This window comes from Ambystoma mexicanum, chromosome 13, assembly GCF_040938575.1.
Source record: "Ambystoma mexicanum isolate Mex_15411 chromosome 13, UKY_AmexF1_1, whole genome shotgun sequence".
NCBI classification, from domain to species: Eukaryota; Metazoa; Chordata; class Amphibia; order Caudata; family Ambystomatidae; genus Ambystoma; species Ambystoma mexicanum.
Window position 1 is genome coordinate 235,751,334 of NC_090938.1, and position 21,392 is coordinate 235,772,725.

Sequence of the window (21,392 nt, forward strand, 5' to 3'; positions counted from 1 at the left end):
CTAAGGTCAACACTTGCGAGCAATAGGGATTGCAGCTACAATATCATTCCCCCATCTGTGGTGCACCCCCTTCTCCCCATGGCACAGAGGAATGTGACACTGTATAACACCGAGTCCTATGTAGATCTCGAGGCAGTTGATTGACGTGATGCTAGGCTACCACAAACGGTCCGGGTCGATGGTAGAGTTAAGTATTATGTCCTGGAACATAGCAGGACTTGGGAAATTAGGATAAATGTCGCTGACCCAACATGGTGTGATTTTTATTTTTTTTTTTATTTATTTTTTTTGGGGGGGGGTGGGTATGACATTAACTGCTTCCAGGGAAGGTGGGATATGCAGCCAACTACCTTCCAGGGCTATGAGGCTCTACGTGTGCCGGCAGGGAAGGGTCCTAAGAATACAATGTGATGTGTATCACCAAACCTTGTTGGTGGGTGATCTAAATCTCCAGGTTGAACCCCTAGCGGATTTTGAGGGTGTGTGGGATGACATTGATGAGGCCTGGGACATCCCGACCTTGATACCGCTGACAAAACACAGGGCACACCCTATGGAGAAAAAAAATGAAAAAATAAACGCATCAGGAGTGGAATCCAGGAAATGAATGTAGGCCAACAACTGTAAAGAACAAAACACCAAGAATGGTACACAAGAGATTTTTTATTTATTTTTATTTTGCATTTATAAAGTGCACAGAACTGCCCTGGGCCATTGTGGCACTGTTACAGCAGTATTGATCCTAAACATAGCATAGGTATAGAGTAACATAGTAAAACAGTTATTTGCAGTAGGACATTGAGATTAGAGGGTTATGCTTTTCTGTGGTTACAGTGCAAGCATAGCTGTGCTTGGGAACATTCACATTGGCCTTGAGACATTGAACTTGGAGGTTATGCTATGCTGTGGTTACAGAGCAGGCATAACTGTGCATGTGGAAGACTTTAGCAGAATAGAAGGGTTTTTAGGTTTTTACGTAAGGTGGGGTATGATATAACAGTACACAACAGATGTATGCAGACTAAATACAATTACTGTATTACTTTGTGGGTGCTGATAGAACTGTCAAACCCCTGTAACAATTGTATATATTCATCAACTACCAACTAAGAAGTGACCCTTTGAAAAGTATACCTATGTGTTTTATTGTGCAAGGTATTCAGTAACTCGTGTGTGTATATAATAAATGTATATTTTAATCTACATTTGTGTGTTTCTTTGAGGTGCTTTACTGACTGGGTTCAGTGTACTTGCGTACAGCTCGCATCTTCCTCTTAAGATCAGCCTGACTGCTCTGCCATTCTAACAAGGTCCTTGAGTATTACAGACTGATACTAAGAGTTGGGGGGAATCTGCATACCACTGGTATAGCTTACTAAAGTCTTACCAACAAGTGGGACTTTAGGAAAACTCCCCTAACCCAGACCAATTCATCTTTCCTATTTATTCCTTTGGTAGACTCTCAATTGAGTAAATCGAATTCCTGCTGTACATCTGGGGTATTTACAAGCAAACCTGGTAATCTGAGGAATAATTTGAGTTTGAGCATTACATGTGATCTATCGGCTAGTGTCATGACCTCTGAACACAAACACTTTCTTATTCAAATGTACTTGCATGTGGCCTCCGCATTATTACTTACCTTCTCATAGGATGGTCTTAGGCTCATATTGAATGTACCAAATGTATCTACAACTATCTCGTCCTTCTTGGTGTTGCCCCTGACTCAGACTGTTACCACCAGGTGAGTCGGGGAAAAGCTTTTTGGGAAATCCCTGTTGCCTAGCTTTGGGTCAGTTCTGCTCACCCCTAAACAAAGGGAGAAGAGAAAGTATTCTAATACACCTGGAGATTTAGAAAGTGGCGAATTATATTCGCAATGCTGTTTTCTTCATTACTTTGTGGTCTTCCTTTTTCTTCTGCTTCAGACCCAGTTGTGGCTTCATTAGCCCAAGATATCTTCAAGGAGCTAGCTCAGATCGAAGGGTGCCAAGGGCCCATGCAGATGCGACTCATTCCCACTCTGGTCAGCATCATGCATGCCCCAGTGGATAAGATTCCCCCTGGACTGTGCTCAGTAAGTATCATTGATATGTTGCTACTTGGTAGAAAGGTTGGTCACGTCTATGACTTTTGCAGAATATATTTGAATAAATACTCTCAGGATCAAACAATTTGAAACCTTTCTCCAGGCTTCTACAATTGTTTACGGCTGTCTGTGTTCGGGAGATTTTTCACTGGCCCTCTGGTGAGGGTTTTAAAGCCACCTATCTTGAGGGCAACACAGGGTTCCAACGAAAAGATAGATCAAACTCTTTGGGCAGCAATGGCAGCCCAGTCCGACTTCACTCGAGCGGGGAGAAGGCTGGTGGCTGGTACAATTGAGCCCAATAGCTAACGCAAGAGACTACTCAGATATATTGAACTATATGCTCTTAATATAGAGTTGCACATACAGTTTGCATAAGTACTTTATTTTGAAACACAAGAACGACATACATATATAAAACAGTGAATGATCTAAGCAAGACCCTTCTACCTCTAAAGTTAAATGGATGACCTGTACCTTGTGGTAAACTCAGTACATTAACAGAGGAGCAACACACATTTCTCACTCCTGTTCAAACTCCACAATGCCAATATATTAACAGTCACAGTATTCATAAACTACCTATAATACAGTAGAACTGGTAAAGTATATGCATGTGAACAATGGTTACACATGATTTTAACGAATGAAAAAAGAATATTGAATATATATTTTTTTTAAATTGGGGGGCCTGCCCCAAAACCTGTTTCCCCATGCATCATATATTTATTTTTCTGTATTTTCTCATTATTATTTCATTCGTTTTTATTTCAGTGTAATCACTGCATACCATGTGAATCAGCTCACTCCTAGAAATACTGTAACCACAAGTGTTTACTGTTACACTATTATATCCTATGGGAAGGCCGTGATTTTAACACATTTAATTCCCTTATAAGTCACAGGGCGGTAGTACACATTATAGTTTTGGATTAAAACTCTAGGGACTTGGGCAGGGACTGGGTTGTAAACATCAATGTGGCAAAATCCATAAGCAAACTGATTACAAGTTATAAAGCCAGGTAGAACCCAGTTCTATCCCACGCATGCAGTTCAAAAGGCAACTAGGGGGTAAGACAAGGCAGCAAGTCATAAAAGAACAGTGCCACAATGGGAGCAACTAATGGAGGCAACCCAGGATGGCCCAATATTGAGGTGAAGCAAGTTAGTGACCAGCCACCACTCTTCAAGGCCGCGGAAACTCACTGCCTTGAGGCACTTAACCCATAGCGTTTTGCAGGGTGACCACACAGCAGAACTGGTTCCTGATTGTGACAGCCATTCCATGCAGCAAAGACCACCCTGGGGATGGGGTGAGTGATGAGGAAACGCCCAGAAAGCATTGCTAGTAGCCAACAAAGAAGCCTAGAGTAGGGACAATATAGGCAAACCTGGTCCCTGGAAGCAGCTGACCATCTTCGTGGCAATCCTCATGCAATTCGGGTCAAGTATCTGTGGATTGGACAGGGCCTCCACCAAGATAGAATCATTTACTCTGACTGGCTTAAGCCAGCCCTCCAATCACACACCAGACAAACATAAAGGTTTTGGAGGCTAACCAATCAGGCTGGCCATATGCCAGATCCACCCACACATAGGTTGTATATTGGGCTACCATATGACTGTGTAGGAAAAAGGGTTTTGGTTACAGGACCATCATTAGAAAATAAAGTCAAAATAACCAGCAAACCCAACGGGCAAAAGTTTATGGGGCTCATAAAATGGAACAAGATAACCCCAATAATGTAATTGTCCTTAAAAAGACCTTCTCAGACAATAATGCAATTTTGTATGACTATGTAAAGTTATGCTCTATCTTGAACTGCCCGTCTCCCATCCCAAGTTTCCTTTGGCTGCTCAGCCATCATATCACCACTACTGGCTGTAACTTTGCTATAGGTTTGTTTTTTCTGAGCACAGGGGAGGTTGACATCTGTCTTGTGAGTGAGATTGCACATGCCACCACTTCAGCAGACATTCTCCTATTCCCCCACACTCCTGCATTCTCTGTCAATGTGATTGGACCCTTAATACCTGGATTCACTGGAGTAGATGTCTGGTATTTTAGGCTGTAGATGCAAACTATGCTGACATCATTAACTGATTTTCAAACCACATCTGTACTACAAATGTAATTACAAACATAGCTTTTTTTTCTTCTGTAACTTGATTTCTTGACCCAAAGAACTCAGTTCATCGGTTCATTTACTTTTCTTTATTGGAATCATACACAAGACTGTGGTGATCTACCGGAGTGTATTGTCTTATTTTTAACTCACCTGTTTTGGCATCACATTATTTTGGTTTATTTTGAGATCATGCCATTTCTTTGTGGGCTGAGCCTTCTATTTATCTTAATCTGTAGTTTGTGCGTTTTAATGTCTGTGTTAATAAACCGTAGTGCTGGCAGTTGGATCAGAATGGGATCTGCCTTTGTGTTTCTTTAATTTGTGGCTTGTCACCTTGTACAGAAATCCGCTTTCATCTGCAGAATGCCAAGGCCGACCCTGATCATGTTTCCCAGAGCTCTGTATTGGGCTCTCGTCTCAGGTCCAGACCTCGCCATGTGCTTCAGTCTTTCAGGGATTGGACTTCTCATTCAGCAATTCTTTTCTCCCTCCTCAGACTTCAATTGACATCTTGACAACTGTGGTGAGAAACACCAAACAGCCCCTCTCTGAGCTATTGATCTGCCAGGCCTTTCCTGCTGTGGCACAGTGCACCCTACACACAGATGACAATGCCACTATGCAGGTAAGCTTCGGTGGTGGGGCATTTTTGGGTGTAAGTGCCAACTGTTGAACATGGTATCCAATAGCACATTTAAGTATCTAACAACAAAAATGATTGAAAAAGCAGTGAAAAGAATTGGCTGACTACTGAGTTTGTTTTGATCTCTTTAGGCTATCGAAAGGAAAGTGTGATGCACTTCAGAAGCATGTGCATTGTTATTGTTTTGAATTTACTATACATATTTGTTACTGTACACCAACATATCTCATCTTTTAACCAACCATTCATGCATACACAGTTTACTGTGCATGTTAGAGCATTTGAAGTCCAAGCTTTAAATGTGCGGCATGAGGTTTATTCTTCCTGATACGAAAACTTGGTCTGAGCTGTATTTTCTGCAGAGGCCTGAACGTTCCTACTCCTATTTATTCCACAACTTGTTTTGCATTGGTTCCGGGAAGGTAGCAAGGTAAGTGTAGCCAGTCTGTGCAAGCCTGCACATGGCTTTTTATTTGAATTCTTGACTTGTAACTCCACCTTTCCTGATTCAATTTGGCCTATATCAACATTGCAGGGTTCAGTGTTAAGGTTTCAATTTTCAATACTGACTGGATGGGATCCTTTCAACTGAAAGCTGCCACATTGAGTGCCAGCAGTGTATACAGTGGCTGGTCCAGGACTACTGTGAATTTGAGAGTACTGCATTATGGTTGGAAAAGGCAGCACCCATGAAAAATAAACCATACTGTTCGAATTTGATGCAGTACTATTGTTATTTAGGAGGGCTCCTGGAAGGTATTTTACTTTCCTCCTGAAGTAGATTTCCTACAAGTATATCCTACCTAGCTATATCCTCCCTTGATTTATTAGCTGTAAAGAAAACCTAGCCTGATCTCTGAATATTACTTTTCTTAATGTTTAGAATTGGGGGACAATTTCTATTCTAACCATTGCAAAGAAGGATTACACTGCCCCTTTGCATTTGTACTGTTCCCTAGAGATCAGCTACTGAAATGATGCACACCAGTAAAGCTGCTTCAGCTCCTGTTATGTCAAATCTATTTTTTTCACCTTTTGGCCTGCTTTCTTAGTACCCTTTTGACGCCACTTCAGATGGCGCCACTTCTCCCCTAAGGGGAGCCCCTTTCCTTGAGGCTAGGGAGGTGCTGCCGCTAACCAATAGTCCCCTGGGGTTGGTAACATGCAGGAGGATCCCATGGGGGAGGAACTCCCCTACTCGGGAAAAGGACCGAAGTCTTGCACACTGCCCCTATAACGCCCGATCCCACGGAGTAGTAACACTACCCAAACCTTCTCTACCTATGGTGCAGTCTGAAACAATGTGTTATTGTAAACTGTCAGACAATCTCTCTGTGAGGTGGACGGGACAAATAAGATCGTGAGCACAGTGCCATGAAGTAGAAAGAGCGCTCAACTAGCTGTTGTCAATCGAACTGACATTACGCTGGGGCTGTCCCTTCTATTTAAACTAAACTGTAAAGAGGCACTTTGTTCTGTTCTGAATCCAGAAGGAGAACCCAGCGAGTGAGGATGCAGTCAAAAAGCCTACAAGATTGAAATGGGGCTTTGGAAGACTGCAGTGAGGCAGCTCTCCAGAATAGCAGAGACTGGCAGCTGGACGCCCGAGAAGTATCTTGCAAGTTGGCTGGGAGCCGGCGTCCTTGAAGTGGAGAAACTGATAGGTACTGTCATGGGTGCACCATGCAGTCCGAGAACTTCACCAAAACCGCCTGCTCTGGCCTGCTGCAGATTCGAATGTATGGGAAGCACAAGAAACCGGTGGTAGCGTGACCTCACAGGTGGACCGTCCGGTCCGCAACATGCGCCAAGACCGCCTGCAGTACCGGGCCGCAAAGACAAGCGGGCCTAGGAATAAAAAATAGAAGGCAGAAGAACAATCCTGTGACCCCTGGCGAAACTGGTGAAGCATTCCCTGAGAGAAGTTAACGGGAATAGGTCTGGGTGGGGGCAGAGAAAGTTTGAGACTGTGAATCATGAAGCAGAAGAAGTAGAAGAGAAAGTAGTTAAACACAGTGTGAGGCAATTGCCTTTCCAGTTCTACAATCTTGTGATACTGGGAAGTCCAGGAGTACTCGGGGAACCTCTTCGTGCCAGTGGGGGCAGGTTAAAGAAGGTAGAGAAAGTAGAGAGAACTACATGAACTGTTGAAGTTGTTGGAATTAAGATTGCCGGAACAGGCTTACAAAGAACAGGAAACAAGCTATGAGAAGGGAGTCCTTCTCCTAGTCTCACTGGAGTATTGTGGAACCTTGTCTTCTTTGATTTTGACCCTTGGAACATTTCCAGAAGTTGAACGTTGCCTCTCGAGACTCGTAACCAGGAGAAGGGAGTTATTCTCCTGGGCTGAAATAACTTTTCTTAGATCAGGATTTCTGTTGCAGTATTAGGTATAAGAATAGGAGTTTGGACTAGGACAGTGAACTTTTGATTTGGACTACACAGACTTCCTGACTGGCTGAGTTTGAGGTAGGGAAGTCGCCTCTAGTTAGGGATAGATGGGTTTGTTTGTTAATAAGTTTATTGCAATCACTATGCCCCAGTTTGATCAGACTCCTCGTTCCATGCCGCCACACCTTGTATTTGTGCTGGCCTTTTGTTTTCTGTTGATAGATTTTTCCGAATCAGCCCTGTTGACAGATTGGGAGGCTACCCTACTCTGATCAGGAAAGGGTGCATGTTTAGCCAATCTCTGCCTGGCTAGTGTTAAAATGGATTTCTAGAATCTGCTCTGGTGGATAGATTTTAGGAGGCCACCCTTGTTATAGTGAACAGGGAACTCGCTATGACATACAATAGTTCAGTTTAGACAGTAATTATAAAAGTTATTTATTATAGGCCTCCTGGGCGCACTGAAAAATGAATGTACCTGGTAGTATTATCGCACAATACTCTGATACGAATATATAAATTCGCCATAGGCTCATAAAGCCATTGAAAAAGTCACTAATTCAGCATGAAGATTAAATGCAATAAATGATGGTACTAGCTCAAAAGTAAATAACCTAATTTAAGCCATCCAAACCCGAAGAAGAATGGGCCATGGTGCCCAAATGTCATAGGAGCCACAATGTTTCTCCTTTGAGGGGAGTCTCTGGAGGCAAGTTGCAGTTCATTTGTATCGGTGATAGTTCAGAAAGATCGTCAACAATTTTATTAAAGGTAAGTAAATGTTTTCTTCTATTTCAGGTTGCTCTACCCAGGTTCGACAACCAAAAGGTGAATGGAATGCAGGAGACAAAGGGACTTGTTTCCAATGCTATCTTATGGAGGACAGATTCACTGCGTTTACTTCCCCTGTGACTCCAATTTTCCCAGACCTCATTGTGGATTGTCTGGGGTTCACTGCAGGCTTGATCTTCTTCCGTTGTATCTGGTGAGTGATGCCAAGGAGTTGCAGGTTTTTCCAGTCTGGTGCAGCTGCAAGATGCAACCGCTGGTGATGAAGGAATGCACGACACATCGACACAGACCTCTTCAGGACTGTTCACAGGTTGGAGACAGGTATGTTCCAGCAACTATCTCTGCATACAGGCGACGTCCAACGGCCTTCTAGTCGTGAGCACAGAGGCTACTTCAGTACAGGATCCCTTCATGCTGGGATGCTGACATTCGGGAAGGAGACTTGTGACACAAGCTTATGACATTCAAGCTCCAGGCTTGAACACGGAACAGCAACGCTTCTGGCGAGGTAGCAGACCGTGAGAGAGCTGGTCAAGTCCACTGGGCAGTCCAGGGAGACTTCGAAGACTCAGAAGGGCAGGATCCTCGAGGGCGTTTAGGCTCTGTTCCCATTAGTCAAAGGGTTGAAGCACTGCTCATGGTCTTTGGAAATCACAGGAAGAGATGCTGAGCCACTACAGGAATCTTAGGCTCTTCAGCAGGCTGTGCTTCTTTGAGGAATTCTTGGCTCCAACGATGAGCTGGTGAAATGGCTGCAGAGGTCGTCCTCTTATCCAAAATCCAACATGGGAACAAGTCCAAGGCCACCAATGTTCAGGATCTGCACCTTTCAAGCAGCCAGTAGTTGTCCAATCGAGGACAACTACTGGTTTCACAGTTGCCCCACATCTAGACTTTCTGGCACCGCGGATGTAGGGTGGGACTAGGCCATCCCGCCCCCTTTCTGTGCCCCACACACGCAGCAGCTTTCCAGGGGAAGTGCATAACCTTATAAAGGATTTTCTGATCTGGCAAAGCAGCAAGAAATCCAAACATGTCCATAGTGTAAAAAGTTAGGGTGATGGAATTGTATCCCTGTTGCCCTGGACTGTAATGTGCTGTATGCAATGTTAAAAAAAAAGTACAAGAATTCAATAGGGAAACCTAGTTTCCCAGTATGGATAGTCTGAAGGATTGATCAGTGTCCCAATAACAATGAGCAAAACAGAAGCTGAAGACTTTACTTCTTCAAAAAGTCAGAACAGATTTAAAAATGGGGGATCCTTAGGAACTATGGACGGAAAGTTGCAAAAAGAGATCTCTCAACAGCCAGTGGGACTGAGCAGTAATGGGTTAGACTTGGGATGTCTGCCAGTGGTGAAGAGTTCAGTTAAGCATGCACAGAGCACTTTCGGTGTTAGGCAAGATTGTATGCAGTACCCTTTGGGCGCACTACAACAACCCTGACCTCCTGGCAACAGAAACCCAACCTTTGTTATAAGTCTACAATACACAGGTTGGTAGCGTTTGGAGCAGCCAGGCTTATCTCAGGAGGGGTTAATGTGAGCTGTAGAGTGAGTTACAGAGATTCACAGTGGCAAGTATTCAAATAAACTTGCACACAAGGTTTCTTGATAAAAACAATTATTTATCAGTCAGTTAGAATAAGCCTTCTTTAGAAGGGAGCACTATATAAAACTACACAAATATACTTAAAAAATACACACTCTTAGTTATCGAAATCAGCAAATACCCATTTGGGATGACAGTGGCACTCCCTACACCCTCAGTTGACTTCAATAGCTAGGGTGCTGTTGGCATTAATATATCACGGTTGCATTTAGAATAGTCTTGGGAGTGGGATTAAAGAGAAGAGCGTTCAGAATAAAACAAGTGTTCAGACAGTTTTTCTCAAGTAGGTAAGAACTTTGCATACAACCCCCCAATGCAAAGTCAGTTAACCCTTTCCTGGAAGGAAGGCAAAACACCTAAGCAGAAGAGAGGAGAGTCATTCAGGGAGCCTAGGCCAGCCAATGTCAAGTTAGCAAAAGTCAAGGTGAACTGAAACACTTCTTGCAGGTAAGTAGAAAGTATTTTCCAGTGTTTAAAAAGTCTTGGTAGAATAGAAGAAAAACAAAGGAGGGCCACAAGATGATTAGGTTTGTGAAGTAAAGAAGCTGCACGCAACTCTACACATGCATCCAAGCAAGTCTCCATTGAGGACATGTGGCTACACAACAAGAGCCAAGTTCTCTTAGACTTTACAGTACCTTTAGGTTGAAGAAAAAGTGCAGTAGATGACATCTGTGCCTGTGCAGCTCTGCAGATCTCGCTGTTTCTGGGCCTCAGTCGTGGGGACAAGAGGAAAGATTTCTGGGGACTCTTGCACTGCAATGGAGACGGTCATCGTTTGCAACTGGCAAACTTCAAACAAGTGGCTGTTCGGTGTTTCAGCTCCTCGCGTCTACCACAAATAGCAACACTGCGGTTCCTGGCTGTCGATGGGCTTTCCTTGCTTCTGTGGTCCCGCACTCTGAGGGTGGTCATGCTCGGTCAGTCCTGCTTCCTGGGAGTCCAGAGGATCTTTGTAGAGCTCTGGGCCAGCTTAAAAGCAACGCACACACACTGTTGTTCCTCTCCCTGGCTATCCGGTTCTAGCAGCGACTGCAGTGGATACTCTACCAGCGTTGAGAGGATGTCCAGGTGGCTTACTTTGGAGTTGATTGGTCCCACCAACTCAAAGGGAGAAGTCGTCCTTGCAGGAGCTGCTCTGTTGATACGAATTTGGAGTTTCAGCACAGCAGCATGGCTTCATCGGGCCAACCAACGGTCCAGGAGTTGCAGCAGGCGTCCTCTTCAAGTTTTTCTTCGGATTCCTTCGTCCAGTGATCGACTCTGCCTTCCAGGCAAAAAAGCCTCACCTTTTATGCAGCTTGCTCCCATTCATTCCAGCCTTGCTGTCATTCACCCAGCAGGGTGGCTGTCCTTGCCGGACATCCAGCCGGCCAATCACCTAAGAGTACATTCCTGTCTTCTAGGAGACTAAGTACAGGGAGTTTCGGGCACATCCCTCGCTTCCTGCCCACGCCACACACTTTAGAGCCAGAGGCGGTTTTCACTCGTGAAGCCCCCACAAAGACCAAACAAACAAAGGGACCAAACCTGGTTTGGCGCGAGTAAATCTCAAATAGGACCTTTCCACAAAGAAATGGGGGAAAAAAAGAACAGCCCATTTTTACAAAAATGGCACCCATGGATGCTTTACCATGGCTGTGAACGCAGCCCGCAGTAAAATACCATAATGGTAGTAAAAAGTAAACCACTGTCACAAGCCATCCAGTGAGGAAAGAGTAACATAAAAATGTTACATGAGAAGCTAGACAAAGGGGATACTGAGTAACCCCTGCAGCACCCTATGGTAAGCTAGTGTGTGCTTGGTCTAGAAAGTTACAAATGTAAGTAAAGTCAATTTCAATTTACTGCTCTGGGAAACAGTTTATCCCAGAGAAGGTTTTGTTAAAACCTTTGGGAAATCTGGAGGACTTTCCTGTGTTACTGCACTGAAGGTGCGGTGTGACACAATGTAAAAGATCATGCCTATTGAGTTTGTCAGACTCCACAACCAAAAGAAACAAACACAGAAAACGCAGAGGATTTCAAAGTCCCAAAGTTCAGCAAAAGAGCTGGGGGTCTCTAAGGTGGGAGGAATTTAGCACTAAACTGAAAATTCTCCCTAACTTTCGTTAATGCAAGTTTGGCAGAATGTGTACAAATAGTTAGTCGAACTCTTGCCAATGACATACACCTCACTTTTGGGTGTCCTCTGCTAAAAAAAAACTAAAATTTTACTCCAGAATACAGTTGGATCAGTGTCAAAATACTGTATGATAGCAAAGCAAGTGAATAAAAAGAACCAGATAAGTAATCGCCATTCGAGAGATAATGTAGAAAATAAAGAAGTTATGAACACCATACAAAACCTTAAAGTATAACTTCACCCTAAAAGTCCTTACCTAGGTAGAAAAGAGGATGCCTGCTGTCTTAGAGGTACAGGTCCCAAATGCAGTTCTCTTCAGATGGTTTAGTAGTCTTTATAAGAGTCTGAGCAAGTGTTGGCACTGCCAATAGGCAGTTTGCAATGGTCCTTAGCCAACCTACTCCCTATCAGACTACCTTGGGCAAAGCCCAAGGGAGGATCCTTAGCCAGATCTCCACTGATCAGTCAGGCAAGTGAGAATTAAGATAAGTGATTTACTCCTGTTAAACCTTATGAATGTACGGTGGTGGAGTGGTAGGAACACATGTTTACTCACTCCCTATACTCCGATTAACTTAAGGACTACCATGGAGATTCCTGAAATCACTCTGTACTCTTTTCTTGTGTTTTGGTTACGTTGAAGGAAGTCCAGTGGTCTCTGGTGCAGAGGTAATTTTCGGCTTCTGTTTTTTGGGTCCTAATACCGGTTCAATGCTCCGATGTATTGGTTCTGCATACTGGACAGCTGGTAACCTCTGCTAGCCTGGAGACAGTACCACCACGCTGCAACAACCTCAGAGGACCCCCAGGAAACAATGCAGTCAGTGATGGCCACTTTACCATAATGTCTGAAGTCGATCCTTGTGAAGAAACAAAGTAACTGGTCCTGCAAGGACCACCTTCATGTTAGAGATCTGCAGCTGCAGGGGAGGCATCTTGTTTCATTAGTCGAGGATCTATGGAGTCCAAAGGCTCAACTATCGATGCAGCAAGAAAGCCCAGGAAGAAGCGGACCATCCCATGGGACAGTTCTGGGACTCTCCATGGGTAGTGTTAATGCAGAATTGCATTTTGGAGGAGTCTGCGGTCTCATTGTATAAAACACCTACTCATTAATAGTCCAATGTAGTGTTATGGTAGCCATTGGGGTACTAATGTGTTTTTTAAAGTCCTACCTTTGGCCATTTTTATTTTAGGGGCTTTTTGTTCAGGGAAAGCACAAGGCAGGCCTTAAAATGGTTTGTGGTTTGTGTTGGGATGGATTTCTAAAATCTGGCCTGGTGAACAGATTTCAGGAGGCAACCAGAGTTATAGTTAACAGGGGAACTCTGAGGTTAGCCAAACCGCATCAAGGTAAGTGTGGAGGGTGGTCAAGGCTTGGTCTTGTGACCGAGTCTGGTCAGGGGTCCACAATGAGTCCACACAGCGAAGCACACAATTCTGCTTTGGCAGGCAAGTCCAAAAATACTACATTTATTATAGGCCCAAAAGACACTCAAAAAATGTATCAAACCGGTAATATCACACAACACTCCGTTATCAATCATCTATACAGTCCTGTTTGGTTTGTAGAAATGCATACTGTTCACTTAAACATCTAAAAGGAAGGTAATTAATGATGCAATAAGGAAAACCAGTTCACAAGAATAATGCCCTAACTCGATGAGTCCAATTCCATGTTGAATGGGGCCTTTTGCCCAAAAGTCACAAAAGCTTCTTTTAATGAGAGGAGACAAAGGTAGGAATGGATCTTGTGGTGATGAAAAATGTTCCAGAAGACTTCTAAAGAATATTACAGTTCAGTAAGATGCATTTTCTATATTTTAGTATGGCTTTTAGAACAAACATTTTAAAATGCAAAAGAATGGAATAAACCAAACTTTGTACAGAGGTTTGTTATAGGATAGAGAGGGGTGGCTGTAACTTGTGATTACTCACCACCATTACTCTGATTTTCGCAAGTGACTAGGCAGGTCGACTGGGAGTCACTGGAGGTAGGTTTTCCCACTGTTGGGTCCAGTAGAAGATTGCCGGGAGCTGCTGGTGCAAGGGACATTTCGGTCTGGTCCAGGCGCAGAGTGCAACCCTTATGATAAAGAAATGCAGTGCACTGATGCAGGCCTCTTCATGACACTCTACTAGACTTACGCAAAGCTGGTTCCAGTGACAGTCACCGCACACATGTGACAAAAGGCATCTCTCTAGTCACAACCAAGTAAGTAATTCCTGTGCAGGATCCCTTGATACTGGGAAGCTAAATCGTAGCAGTAAGGCGACTTGTAACACAAGTTGGTGTCCACCGAAGTTATGGATGAAAACTCGGAATGGCGACTCTTCAATTCTGAGCTAGTCGGTCCACCGGGTGGTCCGGAACGATTCTGAGCGCTCAAAACTGCCGGAGTGCGAGAAGACGTCAAGACTGGTTTATCCCACCATTCAAAGTGTCGAAGCACTGCAGAGATTGTCCTTGGGGCTTCTCCAGGATTATTTTAGGGCAGGCACTGCGCATCTTCAGGAGTCGTCCACGGGTCTTCAGTCGATTACACAGCTACACAGGATACTTGGCTGCAAAGATGATCTACTGGAATGGCTGCAGGACTCCTTTTCTTACGCCAAATGCGGGCTCATGGCAAAAACCAGCCCACCAATATCAAGGATCTGCACCACTCACTCTGCTAGGAGTGGTCTAATCCAGGACCACTGTGGGTTTCACTTGTGCATGCACACCAGACGTGCAGGCCCCAGGATTGTGGAATGAATCAGACAGTCCGACTAATTTCCTCTGTCCACACACATGGCATGCACAAGGCTACGAAAACAGCATTTTTCTCAAGTAAATGTATGACCATGTTGGGGATTGCTTGACCTGATAAGGCCACGAAACAACGTAGCCAAAGAACAAGTGGAAAACCTTGTGTCATGGCCATTTCAGGGCATTAGCCACGTTTAGTAGCCAAATGCGGTAAACGCAAATGTACTGAATGAAAGTACTGGAAAAATTGTAAAAATGTAACTGCTGCCACCAGCTTGTCTTTAGGCACACATAGAGTTAACCAAAAAAATCCCAGTCTAAGTCTTGGGTGATATAAAAGTATCTCCATGCACTGCATTGTAAGATGATGTGTGCACTCTTTGAAGGGTTAGCCAAATGGGTATAAAGTAAAAGACAAAAGCGAAACTTAGTTTCCCAGTACTGATAGTCTGAAAGACTGATCAGTTTCCACATGACAAATGAGCAAAAGGCCAGGTGCGTATAGGCTTCATTTCTCTATAAAATGAAATGGCAGGACAGTTTCATAAATAAAAGCAACAAGTTTGTGATTCCAAGTTAACTAAATGAGAAACATTTCCTAGCAGTTTGTACTGATTCAGACAGGTCTTGGCTGTGGGCATGCCACTAAACTTCATGAGTTGGAGGGCCGGGGGCCGCCAATTTCTTTAAAGTCCCTTAATTGTACTGGTGGGCTGGCAGAAGCATGTCCCCCTGAGTGAAGGGTTGTATAGGGGAACCCTGTTCCTCGGCTCTTTTGGAAGGTGAGCAGATCTGCTTACCTACTCGAGGATTTTCAGCCGTTAGACCTGCTGCAATTGTAGGCCCTCTACTTGTCATACTGGCTGGATGCAGTGGTCTGGGCATAGCTCCGGTTTGGGTATTTGGCTGCTTACTGTCTTTCCCGAGATGTCGTCCTGCTTTTGGTCATCTGCTGGTGCCAGACAATACATATTGGGACACTTCTGTGCTGCCTTATGGCATTCTACCACAGATTCCTGCCAGATTGCACCTAATTGATTTTGGAAGCTGACTCCACCTGCAAAGGTGGAGGGACCCCAACCCACCACCTCACCCGCTGGCTGTGGTCACAACCCACCACCACCTGCTGAAGGGGCAGTTTTGGCTGGTGCACCATCCAACTTTGCCTGCTGAGCTACTGGGTTCTGCCGTGTGCTGGTTCCTCCGTCGTCCTGGAGCCATCTCAATTGTTGATTCTACTTCTGGTTTGTGTGACCCACTTGTATGAAGAAAGATTGTTCCTATTTTGAGCTGTTGGGGGTTGTCGTTGGCTAAGGGTGCCAATCCCTGGGTGACCAGATCCTTCATTACACCCTTCAAAAAGCTGTTACTATGTTTCTCCTTCTGAGAGCCAGTTTTTTGTACGCAAACACAATAAGTACTTAACTCTGGGCCCTGGTTTGGTGGGTTTGCAAGATACACACTAGATTGTGGTGGTCTGGTTCTGCAGGTACCCTTCTATCACATTTCGCATTGGTTAACATTGGGGGCTGAATCTTGCTCTGCTTTTGTGCTCCTGGGGCTGCTGGGTCTTGGACCCAACCCTGGATCTCTTCTTCTGGGACTCCACTGGTGTCCCATGGGTTCGACTGCATTCTTCTAGATTCCTGTGGAAAGAAGTAACTTCTTCAGCATTGGATCTTTCATAGATTGGACCACTGCTGGGGAGTGTGTATGGGCCAGATCAGGCATTGGCTAGTGGGAGTTTCTGCTCTTACTTGGCTTTTAGGATAAGAGGGCCCCTACAACCACTCTAGAGAGATCCTGGAAGAAACTGAAGGAGCCAAGACTCCTGTCGAGCTGCAAGACCTGCGAGAAGACTGGAAACCCGTTGGAAGAATGCCTGGCGACCAAACCTCTGCTGCTGTCCTCTGAGAGCCATGTCTTTGAGGTGATTTTCAGTCCTGTGAGGGAGCTGCGACCCTTGGAGTGGAGGGAACATCCATTCTCGAGGTCCGCTTGGAGTCCTACGAAGAAGAGCCTTCAGAAGTAGCCCTGGACATTGCAGTGGCTGACCAGCTCCGATTTTGGGCTACCGTGCTGCAGACATCGCCGTTCCGAGTTGAGGCCTGTAACTTGGGTGATCCTCAGCTTGTGCAACACGACTTACCTCTGAGAAATGTTGTCTAGCATCAAGGGGACCAGAGATGGGGAAAGTCTGACTGTTAGGCAAGAATTGATGTAGTAACACTGTGTGAGACTACACAAACCTTGTCTACTTGCTATTAGGTAACCCACCTTTGGGTTAGGGCTGTACTACACAAGTTGGTAGTGTGACTGAGCAGCCAGGTCTATCTCAAGAGGGGTAAATGTGAGCGGTGGAGCTGTAGTAGTGACATTTTCAAATACAAGTGACCAAGTAATACTTACACTCAAGGTTTCAGTAATAGTCATTTATTTAACATCAAGTTTTAAATAAGCATTCTTTAAAAAGGGCAAGATATGTAACAATCAAAAATACTTTGAAGTACTTTTTCAGAATCGGCACAAGTTAGCGGATCCTCTTTGTATATGCTTATTACACACTTCCCACCCGGGGGTGACTTCATTCACAAGGACAGTAATGGCATTTATATATCACTAGTTATACTTTGCAGATTCTGAAGTTGCAGAAAGGAAAGGGTTAAACTGGTGCTCAGGGCATGTGAGTAAACTTAAATCCTCCAATGAGGTATAGAAAAGCCTTTCCCAGCAATAACAGTTCAAAACAGGTTACCATCTATGAGGGACAGGAATGTCAAAGTCAGTGGTCTAGAAGAGTCTGCAGGGAGCCAGGACAGCCAAAGTCAATTGGAACATAGTCTATGGAGCTGAGGCACTTCTTGGATTAAAAAAAAAGTCTTAGCCAAAGTTAGAAAGGGTCACAAGCTGTTAAGTCTGTGAAAAGCAGAGTTTGAAACAACTCCAACAAAAGTAGCCAATGCAAGTCAAGACTGAGAAGAGCACAGCTAAGGAGACATTGAGGTAAGTACCCCAAGTCTAAACACTACATCTGGTTTGTAGAAGAGTGGTCCAGCTGGAGTCTGTCCTGTTGCAGCGATGCAGATTGTGGGTGGTAAACCGAACCACCGTGGATCTCAGATACCGGTTAGGCTTCCTTCACTCCTTGGGTCCTGCACGCTCCTGAGTGGGCTCGAGCTCTGGTCGTCCTGCTTCTGGAGGGTCCTTAGACTCCTGGAGTTTCTGTCAGATTTCAGACGTTTCACTCGTCTACCGATTTCTTGACCCTTGGTACTCGGTACTTGCAGCAGCGAAGTAGTACAGCCAGTCAGGGAAGATGGTCCAATGGAGTTTGTCTCGGGGTTAGTTGGTCCCACTAACCCAAGGGAAGAAGCCGTCCCTTCCGGAACTTCTTTTGTCGATCAGAAAAAGGAGTTTCAGCATAGTAGCAGGGCTTCATCAGGCAATTCAAAGGTCCAGAAGGCTGCAGCAAGCTTTGTTCACGGTTTCTTCATCTGGTGTTCTTCCCAGTGATCGATTCTGCCTCTAGTGCCAAAACCCTCACCTTTTTAATCCAGTTTCTCCCATTCATGCACAGCCTAGGCTGTCAATCACATCACCAGCGAGCCAATCGGGACTGGTTGCATTCAGGCATTCCTAGAGACAAAGGACAGTGGAGTTTCGGGAACCTCCGTCACATCCTGTCCTCCCAGACACACTGGAGCCAGAGGCGGGTTCCAGGACTGAAGCCAGCCGAAGGCAAAATGAACAAAGAGCTCAAACAGAAAATGGCGAAAAAAGGACTGGGGTCATTTTGACAAAATGGTCAGCCATGGGTGCTAAACTGCAAGCTGAGGATTCAGCTTGTGGTAGAAAAGCACAATGGTAGGAAAGTTAATCCACTGCCACCTGCCAGTAGTGAGGGTAAAATATTTATTTTTTTACATGAGAATGTAGGATAAGGGGCTACTAGGTAACCCAACCAGTCAATTTCACTTTACTATTCTTGGGAACAGTAATTCACACAAGAAACAGTATTTTAACCTTATGAGGATTCTAAAGGATTTCTCTGTGCCACTGCACTTAAGGTGCTGTGTCGCCATACAAAAAGTATATGCCTATGGAGTTTGTCAGACTCCAAAAACAAAGGAAGCACATAATCGGGACAAAACACATGAGTGAGTAAAAGGTCTCACTCACTCCAGGGTTAAAATTAAAACATCCTAAAGTTCATCAAAAGAGCTTGGGGTCTCGAAGGTTGAAGGGAATTAGCACATGAATGATAATTCTCCCTAACACTTACCGCGGCAAGCGAGTCCCTTTGCGTCGCCTTGCATTGTCTTCAAACGTTTTTAAAAGTTTTGGTAACTTTTAGAAACGTTTGAATTACTTTGGCTTTGCCGTTGCGTGTTGACACAAGCACTCTGAACGTTGGGAACACGTTTGCTAGTCAGATTAACTTGTCCTCTAACCCTTGGAGTGTTTCACTGGACCTCGGAGACCTGACCTTCATTTTTTCCAGCTTCATAAAACTGTATGGAACTTTGCTGAGCTTTTGGGCCCAAGGCCTCATACATATTACGGATGGACTTTTGAAGTTGGGATTGAATCTCTGTGGACATGTAGTGGCAATACTAATCTGTACCTTCCTTTTTAGGGGTTTGATATGTATTTGGACCTACTCTGTTGATTGTGTATATGTATCATATTTTTAGGTTTTTGTGAGACACCTGTTAGTCATTTTTCACTGGTTTTTTGGCCCTAAGTAAATAAGTATTTGCATAACTGTTTAAGTGTGTTCCTTGACTGCTTAACTGTGTGTGCTCATTGTGGACCCCTTGCATGCTCAGCACCTGAAAATCTGTCCTAACAAGTGCCACAACGGAACTGGTTGCAGAACTCCCAGAAGCCTTTGAAAGCTATTACCCTCCTACCCCAAAGACTAAGCCTTCTTGGCAAGGGGTCCGACACTGGGGAGCATATCCCCCAAGGCGGTAGGTCTGCTGTTCACACCCCCTGATGACACTGGTACTTGAAAACAGGAGCTTTTTGGGAACAAACGGTAAAAATGTGGGTAATGGCAGTAAAAGAGGAAAGGGTCATTAATCCAATAGCAGTAGGCTCTCACCTTAGAGCTGCTAATTTTATTTTTAAATTTCATTTGTCTCAGTTGGTAATTACAAATTCTTCAAATACGTATACCTTTAAAAAAAAAAAGACATGGTAAAAGAGAAACACAATATTACATTCAAATATAATGGAACACAACGTTACATAAAATTAATTATATATGACATGAGTTGAATAAGAAACCCTATTTCAGCAAAATACTGATAATACAATCATCCAAGCAGAAAGGCATCATCGTGGATTTTCAAGGCCAGAATGAACTTTGCTATGGCAATGTTTAAAGAGACTGATTCTGCATTTAACATTGTTGTCCATAAAATATCGTAAGTTAAAATCGTAAATTGGCTAAAATGCTTAAAGAGATCTCTTCTTTGTTGTGCTAAATCTGTACAAGAGACAAATGCTTTAAAGTTTCAATATGATTTTTGTTTTTACAGAAGCGACAAGTTGTCCCCATATTTGATGTTTTTGAGCGCACAGCAGACTGTAGTTTGGTTGGCAATAAATTTAACCCAAGTCTCATTACTGCAGCAAACCTACTATCGGGGCATTTTTCCAAGTATAGAGGTGTTGTATTTGGAGATTTTAAGGCAAAATCACCAATATTAAAGTTGAATAAGTTGAGCACTTATTCCGAGTCATACACCAGTCCCAAGCACAGAGTTTGGATTTTGCCTGGGTCTGCGTTTTCAATCAAGGTTTGGAGAGAAATATCGGCATTTGTCAGATGTTTACAATATACTTCCCATTCATATAGTGGACTGGATGTTTGGCCGTTCAATTATGAAGATAGCAAAGGCAGCAGGGGTTTTGCCTTAGCTGGATTACTTGGGCATTTTCTGTAAAGGGCGAGTTCTTGCCATGCTACCATTGTGTCCAAAGAGACCAATCCCAATTCATATTGTAAGATGACTATTGGAGTGCTCTTTGGGAGGGACAAAATCTTCCAGTATATACCTTCTTTACAGTCCCAATTCAGATGGTTCTTTGGTTGTTTGCATTGGGCACCATATATGATTACTGGTACAACCTTCTGTTTAAAAAGGTGATTACAGGAATATGAGGTCTCCCATAATTCTTTTGGATTCATCCCCCTTGCACTGTTAGTGTCTGCATTTTCAGTTTTAGTTCTAGTCGGTTGGGGAGATCCGTAACACTAACTAATATTCTGTCCCACATATTTATATTCATTCACAAATGTCAGTTGGGTATTGTCTAATACCCAACACAATTTGCATTTTGGGTTCATTATACTGGGCCATAGTATCAAGGTATTGTATTTTTGGCTATTAATGGTTAATACCTTGTCATGCACATACATCTCCAATGCAGATAATTTTCTTTGAAGGCCGACTGGGGTTTGATCTAATAAAACTAAATCAGCACAAAGTAGCCAAGACACATGCTCATTTCCAATTTTTGGTGGGAAAGAACAAGGTTAATATCATTAATATAAAAATTAAAAAGAATTGAAACTAAAATACATCCTTAAGACCAGACGTAGTCGGGATTGCAGTCGTTTTAATAGGCCATACCTTGTTAGTTTAACTTTGATTGAAGTGTCTGTATAAAACTGATAAATTAAATATAAAATAGAAGATGGATAACCTGGTTGCATCAATTTCAACCACAGCAATTCAGTAGAAACGGAATCAAATGCCTGTTTAAAATCAATGAAGGCGAAGTATATAGTTTTCTTTTTAGTTTAAAGCTTGTTTTTAGATTGTAGATAAAATAATAAAGTTCAAGGG

The 21,392-nt window shown here is 43.7% G+C and overlaps 1 protein-coding gene across 1 annotated transcript in view; it reads left to right on the forward strand.

The window, feature by feature from the left end:
• IPO9 (importin 9) overlaps positions 1–21,392 on the forward strand; it is a 904,513-nt gene that overhangs the window by 557,159 nt on the left and 325,962 nt on the right. The window contains exons 16-17 of the mRNA XM_069633697.1: positions 1,929–2,077; positions 4,715–4,843. Of these exons, the coding sequence (XP_069489798.1) occupies positions 1,929–2,077; positions 4,715–4,843 (278 nt within the window). The remainder of the gene's footprint in view (positions 1–1,928; positions 2,078–4,714; positions 4,844–21,392) is intronic.